General features: G+C 52.5%; 1 protein-coding gene across 1 annotated transcript in view; it reads left to right on the top strand.

Moving 5' to 3' along the window:
- CDH4 (cadherin 4, type 1, R-cadherin (retinal)) overlaps positions 1 to 12706 on the top strand; it is a 104556-nt gene that overhangs the window by 32627 nt on the left and 59223 nt on the right. Inside the window, exon 3 of the mRNA XM_006896931.1 lies at positions 339 to 512. Coding sequence (XP_006896993.1) covers positions 339 to 512 — 174 coding nt within the window. The remainder of the gene's footprint in view (positions 1 to 338; positions 513 to 12706) is intronic.

The following is a 12706-nucleotide window of genomic DNA, read 5'->3' on the forward strand; positions in this document are numbered from 1 at the left end:
CCAGTGTGAGAGAGAACTGTGCCCTGGGGTTTCCTGGTGTGGGTGAAAACTGTGCCCTAGGGGTGCCTGATGTGGGAGACCTTTCACACGTGGATCACCAGGCGTTTTTCCTGTGGTTTAGTAGCCAAGCACTTTGCAATAGTCTCACACGGGACCCCTAGTCACATCTGTGTTGCTGGGAGCCCACACCAGCCTGTACCTGCCTCCTGGATCCTCTTCCTGACACGTGACCACGTCTCCCAAGATGCCCTCTCTCTCTTCCAGAGTGGTACAGACACCCTTCACACAGTCCTCCGTTCACGCCCAGCCTGACTTGTGTCTCCACCTCTTCTCCACAGAAAGGAAGGAAGTCTGTGCTTCTGGATCCTTCCCAGGCGCCCAATGACACCTTGCTGCCGTGGCCCCAGCACCTCAACCCCAGTGGCCTGCGGAGGCAGAAGCGGGACTGGGTCATCCCCCCAATCAACGTCCCTGAGAACTCGCGGGGGCCCTTCCCCCAGCAGCTTGTGCGAGTAAGTGGGGTCCCCCAAGCGGGGCAGAAGACAAAGCTGTGGGCGGGAGCTGGGTGTCAGCCCTCCAACCTGTGAGTGGAGGAGCAAGGGAGGGCTCAGTCCCTGGTGAAGAGGGTGTAATGGGAACAGACAGCCATCGGAAGGGACATGTCCTGGGAGGCAGCAGGCCTTCCTGGGCACTCCCAGGGCCCCCCATGGTGCTCCGAATGTGCTGAGAGAGGCCTGTAGGAGGACACTCCCGGGTCCCCTCGTGGTGCTCCAAGTGTGCTGGGAGGCCTCTGGGCCATGGCTTTTGGCCTCTGGGCCATGGCTTTTGGCCTCTGGGTCGTGGCTTTTGGCCTCTGGGCCATGGCTTTTGGCCTCTGGGCCGTGGCTTTTGGCCTCTAGACTTTGGGTTTTGGCCTCTGGACTGTGGCTTTTGGCCTCTGGACTGTGGCTTTTGGCCTCTGGGCCATGGTTTTTGGCCTCTGAACATGCTTCTTTGGACATTTTCTTCACCTTCCGCCTGTTCCTGAGTGAGACGTGGGAGGAAGGGGTCACTGTACGAGGGTTATCCTTGAGGCACCAGACCATGTGTGACCCACTGTTGTGACCGGGAAGCATTCCGTGTGGCCCTCGCTGGTGAACGCATCAATGCCCCAGAAGGGAGAAGGTGTTACTACCCTGTGTCTTGGTGACGGGACGTCAGCCAGCAGTGTCCTCTGCCCTTTGAGACTATGGCCACCTGTCTGCACAACAGTGCGATTGATGTGATGTGAGAATCCCCTATCGTTCCCGCCCTTGTGAGAAACGCCCCCTCTGAAGGCCAGGGCCCCCCACAGTGATGGGGAGCATCTTTCCTTTGCATTCAATGCCGTGAAATGGGGATGAGTGTTTAAAATGTGGGTGAATGTGGAGGGTATTGTGCTGAGTGACCACGAAAGGACAAATACTGACGTGACCCCTATTATTAAAAGGGCAGATACTGCACACCACCGCTGTTGAAAAAAAGCTGGAGGATTTAAACAGAGGAGATCAATCTAGTGCGGTGACCAGGGAGGTGAAGGAAGGAGGGGCGAGTAGGGTGGAGAGGACGGCAGTATGAATGAGTGGACAGTCAGAGATCAGGTATTGTAATTCATGTTGGGGAATGAAATGAGCAAGTGAGAACACGATATGCTTTGTAAACTCAATGAAATTGCAATATTGTAAAAGATGAACCATATATGAGACCAGGGAGCTCTGATGGCTTGGTGGTAAGAAGTTACACTGCCAACCCAAAGGCACACGGTTCAAATCCTCCAGCTGCTCTGTGGTAGAAGAATGAACACTCTCCTCCCGTGTGATTTACTGCCTCTGAAAACCCGCTGGAGGGTCAGCTAGGAGTTGGTTCCCACGCAACAGTCACAAAAACATACATGACACCAAACAGTCTACTTTACCCAAAAGCAAACATGAGTCCGCAAAGAGAGAAAGACAAGTCAAGTCAAAGGAAATACGGAGAACGGAACCAGTGAAGATGGCGACACACTGTAAAAAGTGTAACCAACGGCACAGAGCAATTTGTGTGAAAACTGTTAACAGGAAGTCTAACTCACTGCATAAATTCTCAGCAAGATGCAATGAAGTAATACTTTTAGAAGGTTTTTGAATGCCCGTGTGGAGCAGAGCTGCCCACCACGCTCACTGTACCTCCGACACCCAGCTGGAGGGGTGCCCACAAACTTAACCCACGGCCCGCAAGTCCGTTCTGACTTGGAGTGACCCTCCAGGGGGGTTCTGAGGATGTAACTCTCTGTCCTGTTTTTGTTTTACTTGTATTTGCAGCAAAGTTTAGAAACCCAATCGTTCTCCATTGCATTCTCTCCGCTTGGTTTAGGAACACTGACGAGAACCCCCGTAGGAGCAGCACTTGTCCACGCCATCCCTGTGATCTTCTCTCCCGTTCTACCCCCGCTGCTGTCTAGGCTCCGTCCTGGGCGGGTGCTGCCGCTCTACCCACGTGTAGCTGATTATTCTGAGAAGTCAGTGCCCCCGGTGTTACTGTTATGAACACGTCGATTATCTGACTGACTGTTGAGCAGCCAGAGTGTTTTATTCCAGGTTCAGAGTGACTGAGAGCCGCAGCCCCAAGGCTGACATCTTAACTGAGAAGACTGCCTGTCTGTCTTCATGGAACTGCTATTGGGTTTGAACTGCCAACCTTTCGGTTAACAACCCACTCTGTTCTGTCACCAAAGCTCCTTGGAAGGGACAAGAGTCTCAGGGACTTGAGGAGTAAGCACAGAGCACCCCACCCGACCCCCAGGGACACAGGCACCATCCGCCCTCTCCTCACGGAGCTCACTGGGCCCAGTGTCACCACCAAGTCTGGTGACATTGCTGAACCACCTGTGTGCTCTGAGCTGAAGGTTGGGTTGGAGATTCACCGTAAACTGGAGCTCAGACTCTGCACGCAGCACTCAAGGACGCAAGTCACAGTCTTGTGTCCCCGTCACTTAACCCCATCCATGAGGAATGACCATTCTCTAGAGCTGCTTTAATGCGCAGACCACAGAGATTTCATCTCTCACTGACTAGGAAGCTAAAAGAAGAGCATAATCAGAGTCCCAGCTCTAAAGGAGGCGTTCTCTTTCTGTCTGCCCTGGGGAAATCTTCCCTCCCTTGAGCATCTGTGAACCCAGCGTTCCTCGCAGGTCTCCCTGTGTCCTCGGAGGTCTCCCTGTGTCCTCAGAGGTCTCCCTGTGTCATTGTCATTAATCTTCCTCAAGGTCTAGGAGGTTCTCAGGGAAGGGACCCAAGGTCCATTCCTGGCTCTTTGTTCTTGGTGGTAGTTAGCACCCTTCCCCACTCCCCCATCTTTCTCTGGTCTCTTGTCAGAGGAAAGGTGGCACAGGCCATGTCAGAGCCCCCTCTAGTCCTGCCTCACTGACATCTCAGAAGAGATGGCATCAGCCCACAAGGTGGACAGCTGCACAGAACCAAGAATCAGAACCAGCTGTGTCAACCCGTATGGAGTGGGGACACAACCTAGGGCATGGCAGACCCCGTCCACACGGGAGTCCACGATGCTGGTGACAGTGAGGATGTGGTTCTGTGGTAGCCAGACCCGCCACCTTTGAGATAGCTGCTGCGTCCAGCTGTCACTCACACTGTCACTCTTGGAAAATGGTTCTTGGAACGACTCATCTTTGCTTTCAGTGTAGTTTCTTCATTTACTTTTTTTGTTGGTTTGCTTACAGAGTTTGTATACATTGTGTTTCACACTATTCTCCGTTCATGTGGTGTTTCATACAATCATTCCCATGTATTATGTTTTATAAAATTAATCCCCACTGGACCTTGTCCATCATTACCTGTCTTTTCGCCTGGATCCCTCCCGTTTACTTACCCCTCCCTCCTTTTTGTTGTTAAGATTCACATAGATTACGTTCACGATTTGCAGTGCCTCAACCTGTGCTGTTCCATGAGCTTTTAAAGGGTTTTTACAATGCAGTGCGACCGTCTAATTGCAGAGACTTTCCCCCACCTAGCAGCAGGCGTGTTGCCAGCTCCCGCCCCTGAGCTGCCAGCAGCCAGGAGTCCTGTCTATGGACCCTCCCATTCTGGACAGAGTCGGCATATGTTCTTTTGCAATTGGCTTCTCTCACAGAGCACAATGCCAAGGATTCGTTTTCAACAGAGATAAGCTTGTTCCAAGTGGAGGCTCCCATGAGACTAGGCTTGGGGCTCGGAGGGGGGAGGGGGTGTCACCTGGACCTGATGCAGAGACAAGCGTCAGTCAGTGGAGGAGGCATGCTCACTGCACGGCTGCACGGCTGCACAACGACACGGCCGCATGACAACACGGCCGCATGACTGCACGGCTGCACAGCTGCATGGGCGGCGATGCCCACAGACCAAGAGCGATGCTTTCAAGACCAGTGGGGAGCAAGGAGACGCTCCGGCTGAAGAGCCTCAGGGCTGACGGCAAACGGGCAGCAGAGTGAGCTTTCCTTGTGCGACTCCTTGCTTATTTCGCGGGCTGTGTCTGGACCCAGAAGACACCTCTCCTGGACTGTTGTCCATCTCCTCGTTGGAGTGGGGTGCCTGAGAGTCCATTCCAACACCCGGCAGCCCCGTGCAGCCTAGCAGACTGCTGGGAGTTTCCTAGGCTGCAGTCTTAAGGAGGGAGCTTAGCGGGAGTGGCTGGCGGTTCAAACGCCAACCTTCAGTCAGCAGCCCCACACTCACCACTGCTCTCTGTTGGCCTCCAAAGCCCATTGTCATCAAGTCCCTTCTAGCTCGTTGAGACCCTGTGAGGGAGGAGAGAACTTCCCTCTGGGTTCCCAAGGCAGGAACCTTTACCAAAGCAGACCACCCGGCGCTCTCCTGAGGAGCGACTGTTCCTGTGGGTGCCCGGTGCCCTCAAGTTGGCTGTGACCGACAGCAGCCCTGGGAGCCACAGCTGTGAACCCCCATCCTGCTCCCCTCACCATCCAGTGCATGGTCACTGTGTCACTCCACCTCGTTGAGGGTCTTCCTCTCCTCTGTGCCTCCACCTTCCCCAGCTCCATGTCTTTCCCAGGACTGGCCCCTCCTGACAGCAGGTCCAAAGTTTGTGAGAGGAGTTTCATGATCCTGGTCTCTAAGGAGCATCCTGGCTTCATGTCCTTCAAGATAGATGTGTTTGTTCTTGGCGATCCACGGACCATCTCATACTTTTCTCCAAGACCACAAGTCAAAGACGTTGCTTCTTCTTCTTTCACCTGTATTCATTGTCCGACTTTCAGGAAGTAACTGAAAAGATGATGCTTGGAACAGGTACACCTTAGTGTTTAAACTGACATCATTGCTCATTAGCACTTTGGAGAGGTCCTTGACAGCAGATCTCCCCAGTGCAACACGTCTTGATTTCTTGACTGTTGTTACCATGGGTGTTGACTGTGGATCCAAGTAAAATTCAAGCACTCACAGCTTCAATCTTTTCTCCATCTATTATGATGTTGCCTATCAGCCCAGTGGGGAGGATTTTTGTTTTCTTATTGTTGATGTATAACCCATATTGAAGGCTAGAGTCTTTGATCTTCTGAAGTAAGTGTTTCAAGTCCTCTTCACGTTCTACAAGCTAGACTGTATCATCTGCATAATGCAGGTTGTTGATGAGTTTTCTTCTAATCTTGACATGACATTATTATTCATTGAGCCCAGCTTCTAAAATTATTTGCTCAGCATACAGATTGAATAGGTATGGAGAAAGGATATAGCCCTGATACACACCTTTCCTGATTTTAAACCACACAGGGTTCCCCTTCTTAGTAGATGTATGTAGGTTTTGTATGAGCATAATTAAATGTTCCAGGAGTCCCGTTCTTCTCAATGTTAACAACAATTTGTTGTGACCCACACAAACTCCTTTGTATAGTCAATAAAGCACAGATAGGCGTTCTTCTCATCCTCTCTGCTTTCAGTCAGGATCCGTCTGACATGAGCAGACTCCCGGGAGGCAAAAGCAGGCCTGTGTCCCTCCTGTTTCAGATTGTCACAGGCACAAAATGGCCATGCTGCTGGCTGAGGGAGGGAAGAGACATCTGAGTTCTGACCATGGTGTGCGATCACCTGAGGAGGTGGCGGCATCATCACAGCGTGTCCTGGTGTTGAGTCCTTTGCTTCTGTCCTAAGCTCTGGCCCTGAGAGGAGGTGGGTCCTTGGCCTCCAAGGGAAAAGTGAGGAGTGAGGTGTCCACTGTGGGCTCTGCACAGAGATGCCTTCTCCTCCAGATGAACCCATCATGTGAGCGTGCTCTGTCACAGGTGTAGGCTCCCACGTACACACCCTCCACATGAATGCTAGCCCACCCACCAAGCATTTGGCTGCTAACCGAAAGGTGGTTTGAACGCAGGCAGCAGCTCGAGGGAGAAAGGCCTGGCACACTGCCTATGAAGACGGTGGCCTGAGATGCTGCAGCACAATCCACTTGTCGCTCAGATGTCTGGGAGCTGGAGTCAGCTTAGCAACTGCCAGCGTTCTTGTTTCTTTTCCCTCCATCCGCTCACCCCCATCCAGTTCCTGCTGGCACAGGGTTGGGGTGCTCTTCTGCCCCCGTTTCTGTGTACAGGAAGTTAATGTTTTCCTGAAAGAAGCCCCAATCACAGAGCAAGTGAATACAGCTTGATGGGCGCAGGGAGCGGAGCGCTGATGGTTCAGCAGGACTGCCTGTAATCCTCATTCATCAGGCGTTCCATCCTGATAAATGCGTTAGAGGAACAAATAGGCGTGGGTGTGGAATGTTCTCCCCCAAAACCTCCCTGAATGGCAGCAACTTCTTGGAAAGGGCAGGGAGAGGAGAGCTGGCTTGAGTGGAGGGACGTGGCAGAAGGAGATCTCTGGCTACCTGGATGGCTGCCAGAGCCATAGTCTCCACAACCCTGGTGACAGCCACTGGCCTCCACCCACTGTCTAAATCAAGTGGCAAGAGAGGCCTTGCCATCTCCAGACCCCGTGAGAAGTCATTTGCAGGAAGTGGGCCCAGCATAGAGTGAATTCTCTAGGAAATGCTAAAAACATAAACAATTGCCACCAAGCTCACTACCTCTGTTCTCTCACAAGGAGGTGGCTTTCGCAGACAGAATTGTATTGTCTTGGAATTTAAGAGGCTCCACCTGAAAACTCCTCCATGCTGACTCTAGGGATGGCTTTCTCTCTAGTGGCGGTCCTTGCCTCGTTTCAAGTCCCTGGGCCCCGCATTCCTTGATGATTTCCTTTCTTTTACTGGGTCTAGAAGGTTCTCAGCATGAGGGCCCAGAGGGCTACCTCTGCCCACCACTCTCCTTTCTTGAGAGTGACTGTCCCTCAGGTCTGTGTTCGCTTGTTCAGCGCCTTTTGCTTCTCAAAACAGATTGACTCAGGATACAGACTAACCCTGCAGCTGGTACCCCACCTCGCTGGCGCCCGCCTCTGTTCCTGACTCCCCAGCCTCATGGAGGAGAGAGTTTATGCCACACAGGAGAATGATGTCAGGCCACAGGATGGGACATGATCACACCCACTGAGAACAGTGGCCCAGCAATGTGGACACACGTTCTGGGGAGACACAGTTTAGTTCTTGATATTGACTCCACATCGTGACAGTGAACCCACACGTCAGAGCAGACCCAGGGGTGTACAGCAGTTGCCAGGCCTTTCTTTGGAAGCACCTCTGGTCTGAAGGAAGCACCCAGCCTCCCCATAGCAGCCATGCGCTTTCATCATTTGTGCCTCCAGGGGTCCCAGAAGTTGAATTTTAGAAAATCATTGCTCCCAGGTCAGTCCCAACTCACAGTAACCCCAGGGTCCATAAAGATAGCAGCAGCGGAAACCCATGGACAGTTCTGCTCTGTCCTAGGAGGTCACCTTGAGTCAGTCCATCGGCCAGCAGCAGGTGTGGTTGCTGATGTGATGACTAGTTTGTCCCCCTCAAACCTACAGGCCAGGAGGAAGCTATCTGCCAAACAGGGACAGAGGGGACCCCATCAGAGTCCAGGAATGAATAAGGGCATGAATTAGGAGACCCCTCGCCAGCTCCACAGTCAGCTCTTGGCGATCATGGGAGGAATAATGCACAGACCTGAAAATAACAAAGTGTAGGTGTCTGCAGGTCAAGGTAGAGTGGCTTGTGTCGGAGTACCACTCCCGCAGGCTGGACCCCTGAACCAGGGAAATGGCAGCACGATTCTGAAGGTCTGTGATCAGCAGTGGGAAATATGTGGTTTGACCTTCAAAGAAGAAAACCGCACAGACAAGTGCACTTAATACAGGTAGATACACACACCTGTGCACAGACAGGTACACACACACACACAGCCAGACACACAACCACACAGGCAAGCGAGTGCACCTGTGCACAACAGTATTTCACACCTGTACACAGGCAGTTACACTCCTGCACAAACAGCTGGGAACACACCCCCATGCACTTGTAGGTACACCTGTACATAGGTAGGTACACCTACATGCAGGCTCACCCATGCACCTGTTCACAGACACAAGACAGGCACGCTTATGCACAGACAGGCTCACCTCCACGTGAGTTCACCATATACCCATGCACAGACAAACATTTACACACAAGACAGATATACCTGTACACAGACAGGAATATCCACTCAGGGGCAGATAGACACCTGAACACATAGGTACACCCATGCACAGATATGTGTACACATAAAAGGGAGGTACAAGCCTGTGCCTAGGTAGTTGCACATAGCCAGTCAAATACACTTATTCATAGACAGGTATATATACACAAGACAGGCACGTTGTACAGAGACTAGAATAGTCCCTCTCAGTCAGGCACACACACAGGGAAGTAGGTACAGCCATGCACAGACAGGTGTACACACAAAAGACAGGTACACCTATTCAAACACAGACCTGCGCATAGCGGACACACACACAGAGAGAAGATACACTTATTCACAAACAAACACACACGACAGGCACACCTGTGCACAGGCAGAGACATATCTGCACAGACACACACACAGGTGCACCTGTGCCCTGGCTGGAGCCCCACATGTGCAGGGTCAGGGACACATGGCACAGGCAGACGCACCTCGCACGGCATCCCCTCCCTGCCTGTCCTGAGGGTCGTCTTGCTGCTCAAGCCCCACAGCGTGTTTCCTGTGGTGGAGACCTAGAGGAACTTGACCTTGTCTTCGCTGGAGCCCAGGGGCACTAGGAAGTGCCCTCCAGGACTCAGCATCCACGTTCTCCCCAGAGTCGTGCTGCATTCACACAGAAAACTAGCCCTCCCCTGACTCGCTCTAATGGCTACGTTCAGGAAACATTTTAATTTAAATATGTTATACAATATTTTATGAAATATTTTTGAAAGTTCCTTAAGAAACAAAAGTGACATTAAATTGCTGCAAATGCTCAGATAATTTTTCAGAGAATATTCCTTTAGAATATATTCATATTGTAGGTGTCCATCATTCATTTCGTGCTCAGAGATTTAATTTGACACTGGGCACTGACACACCCTGCGTGGGTGGGGGGTGAGGATGAGAGCCTGGAGTGTCCACCATGCATGGCGCTCATGTGGGACCCTGGAGCAGCCGTCTCCCTTTCGCACCTGCTGAGTGACTGTGACCATGTTGTCAACCAGGGAGCTCCTGTACGCAGCCCGAGTCAAGGCTCAGATGGCCTGGAGCCAGTAGGCAGTGACCGTGGGCCTGATGCAGACGGCTGCATCCTCCTCTGGTCCAGCCATTGCTCTTATCTTCACCTCACCTCCTGAGCCTCTGGACACTGTCAGGGAAACAAGGAACCTGTGACCAGGTCCCACACTGGCGAGTGGTGCCCAGACCCTACACAGTGGCTGCTCTGCAGACCAGCTGAAGGATAAGGTGGCGTTAGAGTGCACGGGGCTGGGTGCCTGAGGCCTTTCCTGGCGAGCAGGCTGTACCATCTTCTGTTGCCTGTTGGGTGAAGTACTGATGGCAGGCAGTGATGAGGTGCTGGGTCCGTGTGCAACAGGACGTCTCCAGGCAGGTGCAGGGGGCCTTCTCCGTGGTTGCTGCTGGTCGACAGAGGGTGCAGCAGTGAGGAATGAGACGATCCAGCCCTCGTGTGTTTGCGTGGGGCCAGGACCATGACCCAGGAGCCCTCTGGCCCTGAGTTGGGATACTGCACTAACTAAATGACTGGCCGTTCCAGCCCACGCCTGCTCCAAAGGAGAAAGGTGAGGCCGTTTGCTCCTGTCCCGAGGACAGCCCTTCTCTGACCTGTAGGCCTCTAGGAGTCAGAGTCGACCCTGTGTCTGCGGATTTGCTTTCTTGGAGAATGTCAGAGATAGTAAAACCGTAATCCTCAGTGAGAGGACAAGGTGCGGGTCGCGGGGCTGCTCCCTCTCAGCTACGTTGCTGTGTGCCGTCAAGTTGGAAGAACTAGTAACTGACCCTGCAGTGGGGTTTCTGCCTGCGCCCAGGCCTGATGGAGCTGGTGGCCACGCTCACGCACACGCGGGCTCACGCACACGCGGGCTCACACACACTCATGCACCGACACTCACACAGGCTGCTCATCTCCTCGTGCACACACACGCTCACCCACCCGATTCTGCACATACACACGCTCTCACACACACACATCACCCTTGTGCAGCCCAGCACTTGGGAGTGCCCCCCCCCAACTGATGACTTCAGGAGCCATCTACACCCAGAGAGCAGGTGAGGGTTGGGGGGACACTGATGGCGTGCTCCTCATGTTCAGGGCATGCGTCCTCCATGTACCTGTGTGTCACGAGGGCGCAGCACCCAAGCCCAGCTGCATCCCTGCGGGTTGGGCCCGGGCAGACACAGCATCGTCCCTCACCTGTCCTCTCAGAAAGGAGGGGAGGTGTGACTGTCCCAGGCAGCCAGCTTTGGGTGGCCCGAGTGCGGACACTTTGTCTCAGGAGAAGGATGAGTGGCCCCGTCAAGATTTAAGTTGTCTGTTAAAATTAAGAAGGGACTCTAGAGGCCTAGTTGGTAGGGAGTGGTGCTGCCGATCTCAAATTAGGAGGTTCAAATCTACCAGCTGCTCCGAGAGAGAGATGAGCCATCTCCTCCTGTGTGATTTACAGCCTCTGAAAACCTGCTGAAGGGCCAGCTGTGAGTTGGCTCTGACTCGACCATAATGAGCTAGTGGTTAGAAGTAAGAGCATTCAATAGATAATGTAGGCTGCAGATTGAACCTGTAGATTAGGGTAGAATTGGCACAAATTCATCTGAAATTTGTTAACAGAATTGAAGGAAGTGAATGTGAGTGTAAGGTCAGTGTTCATCCGCCCACCTTTCCACCTGTCCCTCCGTTCATCTATCCACCCATCCGTTACCCACATTTCTGTCTATCCACCCATCCACTGACCTGTCCATTCAACCACCAACCACTTATCCATTCATCAAACCATCCCTCAATTTATTCATCGACCCCTTAGTCCATTCATCTATCCATTCGTCTGTCCATCTACCCGTTTGTCCTAGACATGTGCTCTCACCCTCAGACCATCTGCCACTCGTGACAGTTACAGGATCTGAGTCAGGACTGTGTTCTAACCACAGTGACACCACTTCAACGACTCTTTCCAAGCTTTTAAGGCTTTTACACTCAGGGGCAAGCTGAACAGCCCCAAATAAGACGACCTCATTAGTTCTCATCCTTAAACGTCATTTCAACATTTGAAAACTCCCAGCTGAGGATAAAGGTAATAAGTTTTTGAGAGTAGTGGAAGATTCTTCAAGGGGTTTGGGGAAAAGCTCTCCCATTTGGCTTATATGTGAACAGTACAAATATATATTTTTTATTTTGTAGTGAAACTTACCCCAGGGGGACTCGAGGGCCAGAGAAAACATCTTGATTGTTTTCCTAAATCAACAACAGACTGTGAGTTTAGAAGAAAGAGGTGTGTTTGCTCTCCCAAATTGCTCCTTGGAGAGAGTTTTCATTTGCAGAAGGAAAGGCCCTCTTAGACAGGAAGCAAACAGAGATCCTTCTGGTCCAGAAGAGGCATTTACTGAGAAGTGACTCACTGTCTGCCTCCTGGCCTCTCCTCTCCAGCACTGTTGCGCTGGTGAACATGTCAACAAACAGGAGAACAGAGAGGCCGAGCTTAGCAGGGACATGGAGGACCTGCGACGGCAGGCAGTGACCAGGCGGCTGGGGTGGGGAACAGGGCTTTTCACTGACACCCCAAGGCCCCAGCTGATGAGCAGGACCTGTGCCAAGACGGGCTGCCATGTACAGGTCAGAGGGGACTGCGAAGGTCATAGGACAGGAAGGCGTTTGGAAGCCTGAGGGTGAAAAGGCAGGATTGTCTCTGTGTGGACCAGCGTCTAAACTGGCCTCCAAATACAGAGGAGACTGTCTGACCTGAGCAAAGCCAGAGGCTCCGTCATCGTCTCACGGGAGTTTGTTGAGGGGCTTGACGTGGAGATGGCACCTGACGGTGGCGGGATTCGTTCATTTCTGTGCACCGGCTCCACAGCATGAGGCGGGGTTACGATGGCCTTAGCGAACAAAGGGGGCTCCATGCCAGGACTCCCGACTTTCAAGCCCACTTTCGCAGGTGGTGTGTAAGAGTGCTTTAACATCTGGGCTTGAGCCGGCAGAAAGCAAAAGTGTAGCCATATTGGGCCTCAAAACGTCTGTTTCTCCGACAAAGATGAAGTGGGTGGGAGAGAAGATGGAGGAGGAGAGCAGGGAGCCGTCACGCG

This window comes from Elephantulus edwardii, unplaced genomic scaffold, assembly GCF_000299155.1.
Source record: "Elephantulus edwardii isolate Elephantulus edwardi_28Jun2011 unplaced genomic scaffold, EleEdw1.0 scaffold00193, whole genome shotgun sequence".
NCBI classification, from domain to species: domain Eukaryota; kingdom Metazoa; phylum Chordata; class Mammalia; order Macroscelidea; family Macroscelididae; genus Elephantulus; species Elephantulus edwardii.